Source organism: Parus major, chromosome Z, assembly GCF_001522545.3.
Source record: "Parus major isolate Abel chromosome Z, Parus_major1.1, whole genome shotgun sequence".
NCBI classification, from domain to species: Eukaryota; Metazoa; Chordata; class Aves; order Passeriformes; family Paridae; genus Parus; species Parus major.
Window position 1 is genome coordinate 25,996,007 of NC_031799.1, and position 14,005 is coordinate 26,010,011.

General features: G+C 37.1%; 1 protein-coding gene across 6 annotated transcripts in view; it reads left to right on the forward strand.

The window, feature by feature from the left end:
* Nucleotides 1-14,005, forward strand: part of SMARCA2 (SWI/SNF related, matrix associated, actin dependent regulator of chromatin, subfamily a, member 2) — a 121,740-nt gene that overhangs the window by 33,103 nt on the left and 74,632 nt on the right. For all 6 annotated transcript variants that reach the window (XM_015652615.2, XM_015652611.2, XM_015652617.3 and 3 more), the window contains 5 exons: nt 565-814; nt 5,993-6,119; nt 7,249-7,422; nt 7,639-7,812; nt 12,123-12,293. In XM_015652615.2, coding sequence (XP_015508101.1) covers nt 565-814; nt 5,993-6,119; nt 7,249-7,422; nt 7,639-7,812; nt 12,123-12,293 — 896 coding nt within the window. The remainder of the gene's footprint in view (nt 1-564; nt 815-5,992; nt 6,120-7,248; nt 7,423-7,638; nt 7,813-12,122; nt 12,294-14,005) is intronic.

A 14,005-nucleotide genomic window follows, 5' to 3' on the forward strand; every position in this document is an offset into this window, starting at 1 on the left:
TTCCTGATACTCTAAATAAATGCAACTAATAGGAGATCACAGTGAAACAAAAGCTCTTTATATCCTGCATTATTTCTATTATTATTTCTAAATACACATGTAAATGTAAAATGTAAAAATTTTCATGCAGTTATCAAGTTCTGATAGAGGTATGAAATCAAACCTCGTTCTGCTTGTTGTCAGGTTGTGATTAGATACTTTCTTCTACCTGGTGCAGAGATAGTGAACAAGAGACAGAATGAGTCTTGCATTTGCAGGAAGTCAGTTCTACAGCTGTTTTATTTTTTGTGACACTAGAATTAAAAGTCCACAGGAATAGCAAAAGCAGTTACATTCATCATAAAGTTTCATGTGTTTTGTTTTTCTTTCGGCCATTTCTTACAATGTATGGTATACTTACATTTTAGTATGTCTGTTTCAAAAAAAAGAGTGTAGTCTCAGTGTGCCTTTTCTGGTGATTTTGAATGTTTACCTTACCTTCAAGTCTTGTCTTCAGAAAACCATCTTGATTTTCCTGCTGCTTTCCATATTTCATGTTATGAATCAGTACTCTTTATGTTTCAGGCCAAGCCCCAGATATGAGTGTCTCCAATGCACAACAAAAGCTTCCAGCGCCAGCTCCTAGTGGGAGGCCTTCTCCTGCTCCTGCTGCTGCCCAGCCTGCTGCCACAATGCCTGGGCCCTCTGTACCACAGCCCCCACCTGGACAACCTTCACCCATTGTCCAGCTGCAGCAAAAGCAGAACCGCATCAGCCCTATCCAGAAGCCACAAGGGCTGGATCCTGTTGAAATACTTCAAGAACGTGAATATAGGTAAAAGTGATTAACAAGATTAAAATTATTCTTGTTTTTCACATCATCAACTGGAATTCCTTGCAGTCAGCTACTGTAGTGGTGATAGTGTAAACAAAGTTTCCAGAGAAAGGCTGTATTACTTCCCGAGAAGTACACAAACATCAAACCAAACAATTACTTAATTCTATCCCAAATTATGGGGCATCCCATAGTATACTGGCAGTATCACTGGAAACCATTTAAGTTTAATACAGGCTCAAGGGCCCTGCTGAATTAGTGTATTGCTTGGATCCTACAAACACTGAAAGTTAGGAAATCAAAATAATCCTTTTTGTTTACAGAGAAACCAATTTAATGCACAAGGTTTTCAGTATTATAAACAAAGGGAAGTTACAAGAGAACAGAGAGGGTCAAAAGGCTGAAGAGTTAGTAGCCACAGCAAAACCACATTTTATTAATATGATGGATTTGTCTGGACAACTAAAGAGTGAAGAGAATAAGAAGGTCATGGGCAAGATTAAAAAGAAGTGTACCAGGAACCATAATTTTTCAAAAATTGCCTTCTGAGTGTTCTGTTTAGACCATGTAATACATTTGTTACAAAGTATAGGGTGTGACATATCTTTTGGAGTTAGACTTCTTCCCTCTTCACATTACCAAGGCTATTTAACAACTGACCCTGAGAATCTGCCAGGGAGAAGGATTTTGACCTGCACCTAACATATGTTCCTGATGATTTTCAGTCAGAGGAAAGCAATTGGACTGAAAGTACTACCTGTTTTGGATTAATGGTGCATCTTGCATTGTTACTTTGAATTTGTAGAACAAGGTAGCCAAGAGGGATGGTGATCCCTCAGAAGGCTGGTTTAATGACTTTTGCTTCATGAAGATAAAACACCATGATGCACTTCAGGGTGTGATGCCATGCCCAGAATTCAGGCCTTTGTTACAGGAAAGCTCTTATATTTTGTGTCAGGTATTGTTTAAGTAGTTCTGTCAGTGCATTCTTGTCATCATTCTGCCAGTCTTACCCATATACCCTAGGACTGAATGGCTATAACTGTTTCAGCATGAGCAATCACTATTTTCCAGACCTTTTTCAGAAAGCTTGTAAAACACACCATTTTATGGTTTCACAGTTATTCTGACAGAAGAATTGTAGCACTAGTTTCAACTAAGAATCATACGGCCAGTACAATGTAACATTTTCTACATCAATTAACCTCAAATTGTTACTGTTCCTGTGTTTTCAGCCCTGCTATATTGCACTACTTGTGTCAAGCTATTATATCTTAGTATTCATAAACAGAGGAAAGTGAGGAGTGACAAAAAATAAAGCTGATGCTTTTACTTACTTAGAGAACTAGTTACAGATACAGCGTATCTGTTAGGTTCTAAATACACTGATGGTCTTGGCAGAGTGAGATGGAAGTTTGATAGGGATTACCCAACAGAAAGATTTTATATCTTTTTATTTTAGATTTTATGATTTATTTTTTTCCTTGAACATAGATGTAAGATCCAAGCTTTTTTAATGTTGAGCATTACTGGTGTTTAATTTTGCTTTCAGTTCCAGAATATGTAGAACTCATGGAAATCTTTTCATTAGTTAAAACTGTATAACGTAACATCAGACAAAAGTTTTGAAAAAACTTTTTTTGAAAAAACAGACAGCTTCTGTTTGAATGGTGCTGGATTTAGCTTTAATATAGGTAAGTTTAATTCAGAAATGTGTCTTCACAATTTCTTAATAAAAGCAGAGCAGAAAAAAGCCAAAATAAACATCATTATCCTGAAAGCACTGAGGTTAGTGAAAGCATTATGAAACAGCTGGCTCTTGAGATCTCACACTAAACCCTTTTAATAAAGGGGCATTATGCTTTGAAAACCGTTTGAATTCCAGGTGGGACTCAGCATCCATGTGATGCTCCTTGGGCTGCAGGGGCACAGCTGCCTCACCATGGCCTGCACCATGGGGTGAAGAGGAATCTCAGCTCTGCCTGTAGCACCTCCTGCCCCTCCTTCTCCAGTGATCTTGGTATCTGTACAGAGTTGTTCTGCTCACATGTTCTCACCCTGCTCTTTTGTATCCACAATTACACCTGCCCAGTAACCTTGTTTCTCCCTTCCTGAGTCTTCTGTCACAGAGGCATTTACCACCATTTTTGATTGGCTCAGCCTTTACAGATGGAGGGTCTATCCTGGAGCTGGCTGGCATTAGCTCTGCTGGGTGTAGGGAAACCTTTGGGCAGGTTCTCACAGAAGCCAGTGCTGTGGCCTCCCTGCTAGCAACACCTAGCCACACAATTCCATTACACATGTTTTTATAAAACTCTCCTTAATGCTTTCTTTAAAATAAAGTGTTGCTTTTTAATCTCACTGAAGAACTGTATTAAGATAATAATGCCTATAATTTAAAGTTGTTCTATTATGTTGAAAGGCTTTTTCCACCTTCTCATTGTCATTGCACATTAAAAAATAATAGACCTGGTAATGTCCTGCAGATTGTACATAGTTTCTTCCTGTTACCTGCAAAGTGTATTTTTTATTGCATGGCATCTGTACTAGGCAGGTTTGATCTGCTGTTGATCCAAGTTAATGAGAAATGAGTGTTCATCACTTAGTTTGCAAAGAGATCTCTGCATACATAGAGTAGTCACTTTCTGCATGAAGGTAAATTGCTGGACTGCAAAGATTAATTTATTACATTCTTTAAAGGGTGAGATTGCATACTTCAAGTGATTGTAAAAAGATCTAGGAAAGTTTTTTTCCTGGGATTCTCTTTACCAGCTGTTTGCCTTGTTGTTTGAAAATAGCAGCAGTACAACAAATTGGGTCACTTCCTTTAAAGACTGGAAGGTGTCTGTGGTGAGAGATTGCTCAGACCATTCTTCAATTCACTTGAGTTGGAATTCTTTAAAAAATCCTACTGACTTTTGAAGAAAACATTATTACCATTAATCTATTAGTACTGTATGTATATACACATATAAATAGTACTTCTAGAAAAGTATGAAATCAAACTTCAAAACATGTTGTTGGTTTTGGTGTTTGTTTTTTGTCTTGTTATGTTCTGTTTTGTTTTGGTTTTTTGTTCATATGAAACCCATCTGGTTGTCACTTTCTTTATTCTTCCATATGGGTACTGTAGATTTTCATTACTATTTCAACTTTCTTTGTTCTGGACTTTTTTTGAATGAAGTCCTGATCTGAGTTACAATAGGAGTTTTCTGAAGTAGTATCTCTACTGACTTAGAAATACTGATTTTCTTTTGTTCCTATGGCTTCCCTCTTACTGGGTTATTAAAGGAAGGGCAACCATGCACCATAGCATTGAACTGTCATTGTTTGTAGCTCAGTGCATTTCAACGTATGAGGAAAATAGTTGAAGGAAAAGTTATCCTGGAATACTAATGATACCATTAATTTATTTTTTGTCATATAATTTAATGATAAAATTTCATGCACATTTATTTCTGATCTGCCTTCTTTATTAAGTTGAAAAAAATTATTAGCAGTGAAATGGGTTTTATGTGGGAGTGGATTGCATAATGTGGCGATGGGACATAATAAACACACTCTATGAACTTCGATATGTTTAGATATATCTCAAGAAACGTGTGTTTTGATTTCTTTTTTTACAAATTTTGATGATAGAAATGTAGGGACCAGTCCCCCTTTGACAATTCAATTGCTTGAACCTCAGTTGTGTAAACTTTTATGTTAGCAATCACTTCTATATGTTTTATACCTGAAGTTAAAGAAAAAAACTAATTCTGACAGAACTAAGAAGTCAGCATTTCACTTCATGTTTGTTTGCAAGTGACTCTTAACAGTTAGTTATCTAAAACTATAAGGTATGTCAAGGAGAACTTAGATTAACTCATCCTCATGAAGAAACACTCATTGCTAGCATGAATGTAAAAAGAAACTGAAAATATGTTCAGTATTCAGTTGCTTTATTAAGTTCACAACTCAAAGGTTTGGAAGGGTTGTGACTGCTCCCTTAAGGTTTCATTAAAGTCAGGGAAACTGGGTTTTGGCTGTAACTGTTTTTAGGTGATAGTTTCAGGAGACAGACTACAGATGTTTAGGAAGGGAGAAAGAGTAATAAATAATCGTTGTGATGCAGGATTGCATTCATGTGTGGGTAAACGACAGGTAGAGCATGTGATTTTGTACAGCTTGACTGCTTTTTTGTATGAACGTACACTAGCTAGTCCATCTCTCCTAGAAACACTTAATTCTCAAGATTTTACATCCTTAGGTGAACTAAAATATCTTCTTACTAAGTGGAATGCACAGTGGTGCAAAATGTGAACATCTTAGTGTAGTATATAAACTGGAAATAGCAAAATAAGGCAGTGTCATTTTCTGAATGAAAACTGTTTCTGCAGGAATAGTGAACTTTCCTGGACTGAGAAGAATAATTTAATATTAACTAGAGAGAGTTTAATGAAATTCTCTTTAGTTAAGAAATAACTCTTCTTGATTTGCGTTTTCAGTCTGTATGACAATCATTACTTATCTAATTCTGCTGCAGTTTTTTACTCTCTTAAAGACACCAAAATAGTCTTCTGCAGTAATGCAGGATTCCATCCTATTTTTTTTTTCCCAGGAACTTTAGACTACTTCTGGTAATATTGAAGTTGGAAAAAAATCAACTTCTGTCTGTCTTGTCGATTATTCCTTCTTTTTATCTCTGTTGAATTTGTAAATGAACACAAAATGAGCTTCTAGAGGAAGAGTGAAGTAGAATTTGATTTATAGTAGCAGCTATATAGCTGTGAATACTTTATGAACAAACTTAGTCAATAAAATAATGAAGTAGAATTCCAGATAATAAGGCAAATATGGTCTATGTCATCACTGACTACATTGCATAAAAATAACACCCATCAAAGAAGCTTGAAAGTAGACTCCTGAATAATAGCATGTAAAATAGAATTCCCAAGTTTAGATTCACATATCTAGTTCTAGTTGAAAAGAAAAGGCCAAGGGGCATTTTGATAACTTCACAATTTATTTTCAAAGTGGAAAAAGATACCCAGTGTCATCTCCGCAAAAGCGTGTTAGTTCAGAAAAAACAGAAAAAGACATGTAAATGACTGAGTTAAACTGACTATTTTTACTATATGGTTTTAGTAATGCCTTTCAGATTTCTTGTGGTGTCTTACGCAGTTTTCTGTTTTGTAGACTTCAGGCTCGAATTGCTCACAGAATTCAGGAACTAGAGAACTTGCCTGGCTCTCTCCCCCCTGATCTGCGAACCAAAGCTACAGTGGAGTTGAAGGCACTTAGGCTACTGAACTTCCAACGCCAGGTAATGCTGTTTACTTGAGGAAAATTTTCATAGTGGCCACAAGCAAACCTGTTCATGCAGCAAAGAGTAAACTGGAAAGAGATTTTCTATTAGTGCAAAGTGTATGCAGCTAATGTAACCAACAAGTAAGTCGTGGAAATGTGTCTTTTGTAATGAACATGACATTAGTACAAAGGAAAGAAAAAAGTGCTGGACAGACTCCAAGCTGATTTTCAGAACAGATCTTCTCAACAGATACCTCCTTCTGGACATACTTAGTATTTCCACAAGTCCCCTTGTTTAATAAAAATCGTGTGTTGGTGTTTTGTGTGGTTTTCTCTATGATTTGTTTTTGGGATTTCCACTGTGGTGCAGACTTTGAAAATGAAACATAACAGGATCATACATAAGATTTAACTTGAATGTTGAGTGCCTGTATAAGCAAATTAATTTCAGAAAAGGAATCACACTGCCAGACTGTTATGGGCCTCTTGCCATTGGCTTTTGCAGTTAGTTTGGAAGAACAAAGATGCAATTTGGCAGGTCAAGCAAAATACTTCCTGACAAAAGCCTTGGCAGGAGTTGTGCCATGGTGTCCAAGTCTTCCTTCCTTTCTACCCTTGGCACTCCTTTGTAATGAAGTTTTGTCAGAGATCAGATGCAAAGCAGCAGGCTCTCCCTGCTCTACTGCTGGGACTGTGGCAATACTGTTCCAAGCTCTTTACATTTACCTCTCCCACCTGTCTTCTGTCCAGCTGGCAATAAAACAACTTGTCAATTATGTACAGGTCCTACACTAGAAAATGCATTATCTATGTGGTTTGTTTGTGTTTTATTTTGATGGTGTAACATCTTGACTCGCCCTTTTTTCTGCAGCAGGACAGTTGTTACCAGCATCTGCAAAGAGGGAAGAAATTATGTTTAAAAGTAATTAAGGCTTTTGATCATTCTGTGAAGGTTTAAGATTTGTTTAGGGTAACAGATGTAGCTGTTGCAACTGTATCACTGCTGTATCTTTTTAGAGCTGTAATTTTGAACTATATATTTTGAACTGTTTACTTTTCTACTTTATCATAACAGTGTTTAAAGTTGTTTTATTAAGAGCTAAGTGTTTGAGTGTTTGTCTTTCCGCCACTCTCTCCACTGGTAGTTAAGACAAGAGGTGGTAGCCTGCATGCGTCGTGACACAACACTCGAGACAGCATTGAACTCCAAAGCCTACAAACGAAGCAAGCGCCAGACTTTGAGAGAGGCTCGTATGACAGAAAAGCTTGAAAAACAGCAGAAGATAGAACAGGAGAGGAAGCGTAGGCAGAAGCACCAGGTATTTTAAGTTATTAGGAGCTTGCCCCATGACAGAAGTGCACTTTGCTGTGCAGATCTCTTTTACATATTTCATTTACATTTGGAGTTTATTTGATTAAAAAACTCCAAGGGGCATGATAAGTAATTGGAAGACTGTAAGATTAGAACTCCAACATTCCAGATTTCAAATCCATGCTATGTCAGATTGCCTGCACTAACTTGATTCTCTTTCTAGGAATACCTGAATAGCATATTGCAGCATGCTAAAGATTTTAAAGAGTACCACCGGTCAGTCGCTGGGAAAATTCAGAAACTTTCAAAAGCTGTGGCAACTTGGCATGCCAACACTGAACGTGAGCAGAAAAAAGAAACTGAGAGAATTGAGAAAGAAAGAATGAGGAGACTAATGGTAAGGATGGTTAAATTAGTTAAAGTTACGTACTGTATCCTTTTAATATGTTTATTTACTATCTCAGCCACTCCCATGTGTTTCAATTGTGAAGTACTTGCTAATAAAAAAAGTATAAATCCAAAACTACTACATTTTGTTGCATATATTTCTGTTAGTGTGATACTTTTGAATTTAATCCATAGCTACTTCTTTTTTAAAGTTTTTGTATAGGACTGTAGGTTTTTTGTACTAGCAAAAAAACTTAGCACAGCCACTGAATAACAGCAACTTAATCTTATTAATGTTTTTATATAATTGCAGGGCTATTGGTCCATTTTAAAAATAATGGATTTTGTTTTATTTCTAGGTTTTTTCGTTTTGAAGATTCCAGATGATTAACTTGTTCATGGCATTACTCCATAATTTTTACATACAGTTGATTTCACATACGAGAGTACCTAACCAATAGCAGTAATGCATGTATTTTGAGAATGGATAGCAGTCAGTTCTACCCATTTAATGCTTCAGATCACACTTCTTACCATTTCATGTTTTTTCCTTCCCTATACCTTCACAATATCAGCCATATCATTCTAAGAACAGAGTAAAATGTGTCTGTATATAATCATGTCTCTTCAGAATGCTGTGGAACCATTCAAGGGGCTGCCTGCATTTCAGGAGTTAAAATAAGTCTGGAATTCAAAGCATAAACAGATCAGTCCATATGAACAAGTATGTCAGTAACTTGGGGTAGAAAAAATTCTTCAAGACATTGGTTAGCTCTATCTTAGTTGCTGGCAAAAGCAGTAAGTATCTAATAGAGGTGCAGATGTAAACACTAGTTTACATCTAGAATGTCCAGAATCTATCCCCACCATGAATATGGGCTGAAAAATTTGGTTTTAAAAATCACAAAATGAAATGCAGAAAGAACTAAATGTAACAATGGTAGAAACTAGGAAATGAAAGCTTGTGTAAAGTGTGAATTAAGAATTTGCATAAGAGAATAACAAATGTGTAGGCCCTAGAACATTTATTAAAATTACATAGTAATCAGTATTATAGAGCTTTTTTATAATTGGAGATAATCATCAGCATTTTGTCTAACCTAGCTTGTAAAAATGTTAATAATTTTTAAAAATATTTTTAAATATTTTATTTTTAAAAAGGAGCTGATTTTAAACGAAAGCAATATTGACATTTGGGAAATACTTTCGTATATTCTGATGTTCAGCATATGTCAAATTGAACACATAGTGTGATAAGTAATGAAGATATCCACTGCTGAAAAATATGAAGTATATTTGAATGTCCAGAAATGGAACAGGATACCAATGCTTCCAGATTATCAGTGCTTTCTCCTAAAACACCTCACCAAGACTGGTTAAGCTCTTACCATACATACAGAATTTCATAGGCATTTTCAGTTTAGGGTTTTGCACCTACTGCTCAATTAAATCCTTCTGCAAAACCAATCTTGTGTTTTGTTAATGTGGTTATTTTGCCTATTTAGTTTTAGTCCAGTTGCAGTAAATTTGGCGTTTACAGATGTGTACTAGTGGGTTTTTTTAAAACATTATCTCCTCTCAGATGCTTGCCATGGTCTCTGAAAATGTGCCATATCTAGAACTTTTTGTTTATCTTTTCAGGAATGCTGAATTCATTCCACAAATTGCCCTTCATTTACTATGATTAGAAATGGTGATTGTGTCACAGCTCATTAATAGTACTATATATATATATATAAATGCAAAAATGGGCATTGGTGTGATTTAAGAAGATACTGTTAAGACGAGCTTAAATGTATTAAATAAGTACCTTGGCTAGATCACACAGACTGTGTATTCGGTAACATTAGAAGCAATAAAAACAACAACAACAACAATCATAATGATAATTTGTTTTTCCTAAAAACTTGGGATTTGAGAATTGTAATTTTGATAGGTTGAATATAACAATGGAATTTTGCAAGCAGTTTTGTAAGCTCAGTTTGAACATTATAGATATTCTTTCTAACTGTATGCCGTTCTGGTGTCTCTAGAAAAGCAGGAAATCTCCCAGAATGCTGTATTTGAAAGTAATCATCTTTAAAGTATTTCTTACTCATGTTTGGTTTTCATAAGGCACTGTATACTTCCTTAATTTATTGTTTCAGCCAAAACTGAGACAGGCATCTCTGCTGCTTATTTTGTACTTTTTGTGACATTCTGTATTACATCATCACAGCACTTGAAAGTAATATTTGTTGTATGTCCAACACTCTTACACAGTATGACAAGGATGCAGAAATTGCCAGGGATAGAGTTTATATGGTGAATCCTGTTTCTGATAGTGAGCTCTATCAGAGATGAAATAAAACCAGAGTAGAACAGTGATATAAATTTAACACAAAAAACCCTAACATGACATTCAGAAAAAAGGGATCTGTATCCATACTGGAAAAGGACTAAATACAGTTTTATGTCCAGCTCCTATGTTCTTCCTCTTGGTGAACTGCCTGCTGATGAACTGCCTGCACTTCAGGTCTTCAAAAAGTCATCTCTGTAGGAGATTTACTATCTCTGTTTCAGGACATTCAATCTGCCTAATGTAGTGTTGATATTGTTTTCCTCCATTGCCAGTCATAACTGCTGTAGATTTTTCTAGTCATTGGTACATGAGAGTAGGAGATCTATAGAATCATGGAATGTCTCTCTCAGAGTCACTCAGCCTTCTAGAAGGTTGAACCACCATCCAGAAGTGTTTACATTGAGTTCAAAACCAGTTGCTCAAGGCTTTTTTCAGCCCTATCTTGAAAACCTCTAACATGAGAAATGGCACAGCTTTTCTGCCTTCTGAAGTGCAGCCCAGCCCTTGAGCATATTGACAGCTATCCCCTGGTTTCACGTCCTCTGCAAACTTGACTGAAGTTCATCCCATACTCAATGTCACTGGTAGACATGTTAAACACAACATGACACAGGATAGGCTCCTGTGTTAAGACTCTTCACACTGTCTTCAGGCAAAATATGACTCTCAGACACCTTGCAGTGAAGGATTTTGGGTGTATTGGGGGATGACAAGGTGAGCAGGACCCAGCCATTTGCACTTGCAGACCAGAAAGCCATCTGTGTCGTGGACTACATCAAAAACTGAGGCTCCTGATATGGCAAAGTGCCATGATAAAAAAGGCAAAGTACTAGACCCTGCCCTTGGGTCACGACAGCCCCAGGCAGTGCCACAGGCTGGGGCAGAGTGGCTGGAAAGCTGCCCAGAGGAAAAGGCCCTGGGGGTGCTGGTGACAGCAGCTGAACTTGGCCACCCAGGTGGCCAAGGAGGCCAATGGCATCCTGACCTGTGCCAGCAATAGTGTGGCCAGCAGGAGCCAGAGCAGGCTCCTTGTACAAGGTGTGGTGTCACCTTGTACTTCGTGCTGGTGACACCACACCTCAAATTGTGTGTTCAGTTCTGGGCCCCTCACTATAACAAAGACACTGAGGTGCTGGAATATGTTCAAAGAAGGGCAGTGGAGTTGGGGAAGTGTCTGGAGCACAAGTCCTGTGAGGAACAGCTGAAGGACCTGGAGTTGTTTAGCCTGGAGAAAAGGAGGCTCAGGCAGGCTCTCATTGCTCTGTATAGGCTCCTGAAAGGGGGTTGTAGCAAGACGGAGGCTGGTTTCTTTTCCCAGGTAACAAGCGATAGCACAAGCAGAAATCATCTCAAGTTGTGCTGGGGAAGGTTTAGATTGGATTTTATATCAAAGAAAGTACTTCAATGAAAGGGTTGTCAAGCATTGAAGCAGGCTGCCTGGGCAGTTCAGAAAACATGTGGATGTGGTGCTTGATGACATGGTTTACTGGGGGAGCTGGCAGTGTCAAACTGATGATTTGGCTTGTTATCATTGGCATCTTCGAACCTTAATAACTAGTTTGGGTTTTATGAAAGTATGGTTTTGAGTAGTTATTAGGAAGAAATACTTCACTGTGAGAGTGGTGAGATACTAGAATGTGTTGCTCTCAAAAGTTGTGGATGCCCCATGCCTAGAAGTGTTAATGGCCAGGCTGGATATGGTTTTGAGCAATGTGGTCTAGTGGAAGGTGTCCCTGCCCATGGCAGGGGAATTTAAACTAGATGATCATTAAGGTCCCTGCCAGCCCCTATGATGCCATGACATTTTGATACCAATACATGACTCTCTGGGCCTGATCATCCAATAAGCTCTTTACCCTTGTATCTCCTCTGTGCAAATCATAATGACCTAAGATAACACTTCATTAGTGGGATAAGAGTTGGATGGTGCACATTCACCATCATTTCTGTGATGACTGACATATCTTTTGTGTCACTAGGCTGAAGATGAAGAAGGCTACCGTAAGCTGATTGATCAAAAGAAGGACAGACGCTTGGCTTACCTGTTGCAGCAAACAGATGAGTATGTGGCTAACTTGACTAACCTGGTATGGGAGCATAAACAGGCACAAGCAGCCAAAGAGAAGAAGAAGCGAAGGAGAAGAAAGAAGGTAAGTAGTTACAGCTGGTATTTTTAAGCCATTTCTTCTTCCAGTCCACTTTTAATGTTGATAAATGTGGTGATGCCTGATTGTCATACATGTATGTACCAGAGTGTCTACCAAATTCTCAATACTGAGGGAGCTCATCTCTCTCTATTGAAATATTTATATGCTTTTATTTACTCAAAAGAAGGTGATAAGGAAGCAGAACTACAAAATTCTCAGCTGTTAATATCCTCATAACACTAATTTGCTCATAAACTTTGTACAGGTAAAATTGGGACAGATGTCTAAATTAAGATTAATGCACCCAAAAGGAGTACAGTGTATCAAAAATACATTCTGTGAAAAAGATGGCAAGAGTCTAGTTTGTGAGGCTGTCTCATCCAGGGCACCTATTTTAGACTTCCTCATTATACACTTGGCTCAGTCCATTTTGTTAGGATCATTGAAAATAGCTAATAAACTTGACTAGGTTTATTATACTAAATGTGTATTTTGCTAGTAATATTATTCATTGTGCGTTTTAAACCTTTAATTGAAACTTCCCAAGATTATTTTTCTTCATAGGAAATGTTTTACCCTGCAAGAGAAAGTTGTTGAAATGGAACAGTGCAATTTTCAAAAAAATAATTCCTTCTGTGAAATAGTGATTAAGGAATGATTTGTCATTTTTTTATGACCTCAGAATACCTTTCATCTCTTGCAGAATGTTTAAGAGGATTTTTATAATCCATTTCCATGCCTGGTTTGCTACTAATTACTGCTACAAATACAAGCCTTACATTTACAGGGTTTACTAACAGTACTGGGAATATGCTAAAACAACCAGCATAGAAAAAAGTACTGATCTTGGACATTAATGGCTTAAGAAACAGTACATGTTTTCTCCTGCTCTCAAAAAACTTTTGTTCCCAAGAGTATGTTCATAACATAGGAGCAATAACCTGCCTACAGAATGAAGATTTAATTTGGATGGAGTTTGTATTGGCTTGTATTACCAGTGAGAACAGGCACGATTTAATGTATATAATGCACAGTAGAGATAATAATAATTGAGACAGCATGTGGAGTAACTGCATCACTTTAAATAAATACGTATTCCTTTAACTGTCTACATATGTGATGTTTCTCTTTCTATGTCAGTTTAGCCTAAGTATGTATGAGAAATAGGGTTATCTTCTGGCATGTCAGTAAAGACATAATTTTCTGTCCCTGAATTTGAAAGGAAATATGTCCTGTAAATATTCAGTGTTTATATATATCCTATCCTAAAACCTAAGGGAAGATTAGCAAAAAAAAACCAAGAACAAAAAACCACAAAAAAAAACCCACAAAAACACCACAACTTTGCTCTGTCTTGATCATTTGCATCTTTTTGTTTGTAATTAACTTCTTTCCAGCATTCTTTTGCTCATCTGTGAAGGAAATAGGAGTTCACACAAATATTACCCTTTATTTTAATGTAGAATTCTGTGAATTTGTCATTGCATGGCTGTGGAACACATTGCAATTAGTGGACACTGTGTCTCTTTTCCAAGCCATACACTTCTAGTTCTTAGGCTTTTATGTTTTGTAATGCATATTAAAGCTTAGTCTACTAATATGTTACCGCTGAAGATCAGTAGATCACGCGGACACAGGTTGAGGTATGGTGCAGAAAGAGCAGAGTTTATTTTCCTTCCCAGGATTTATAGGCTTCTTACCATGGCCAGGGATTG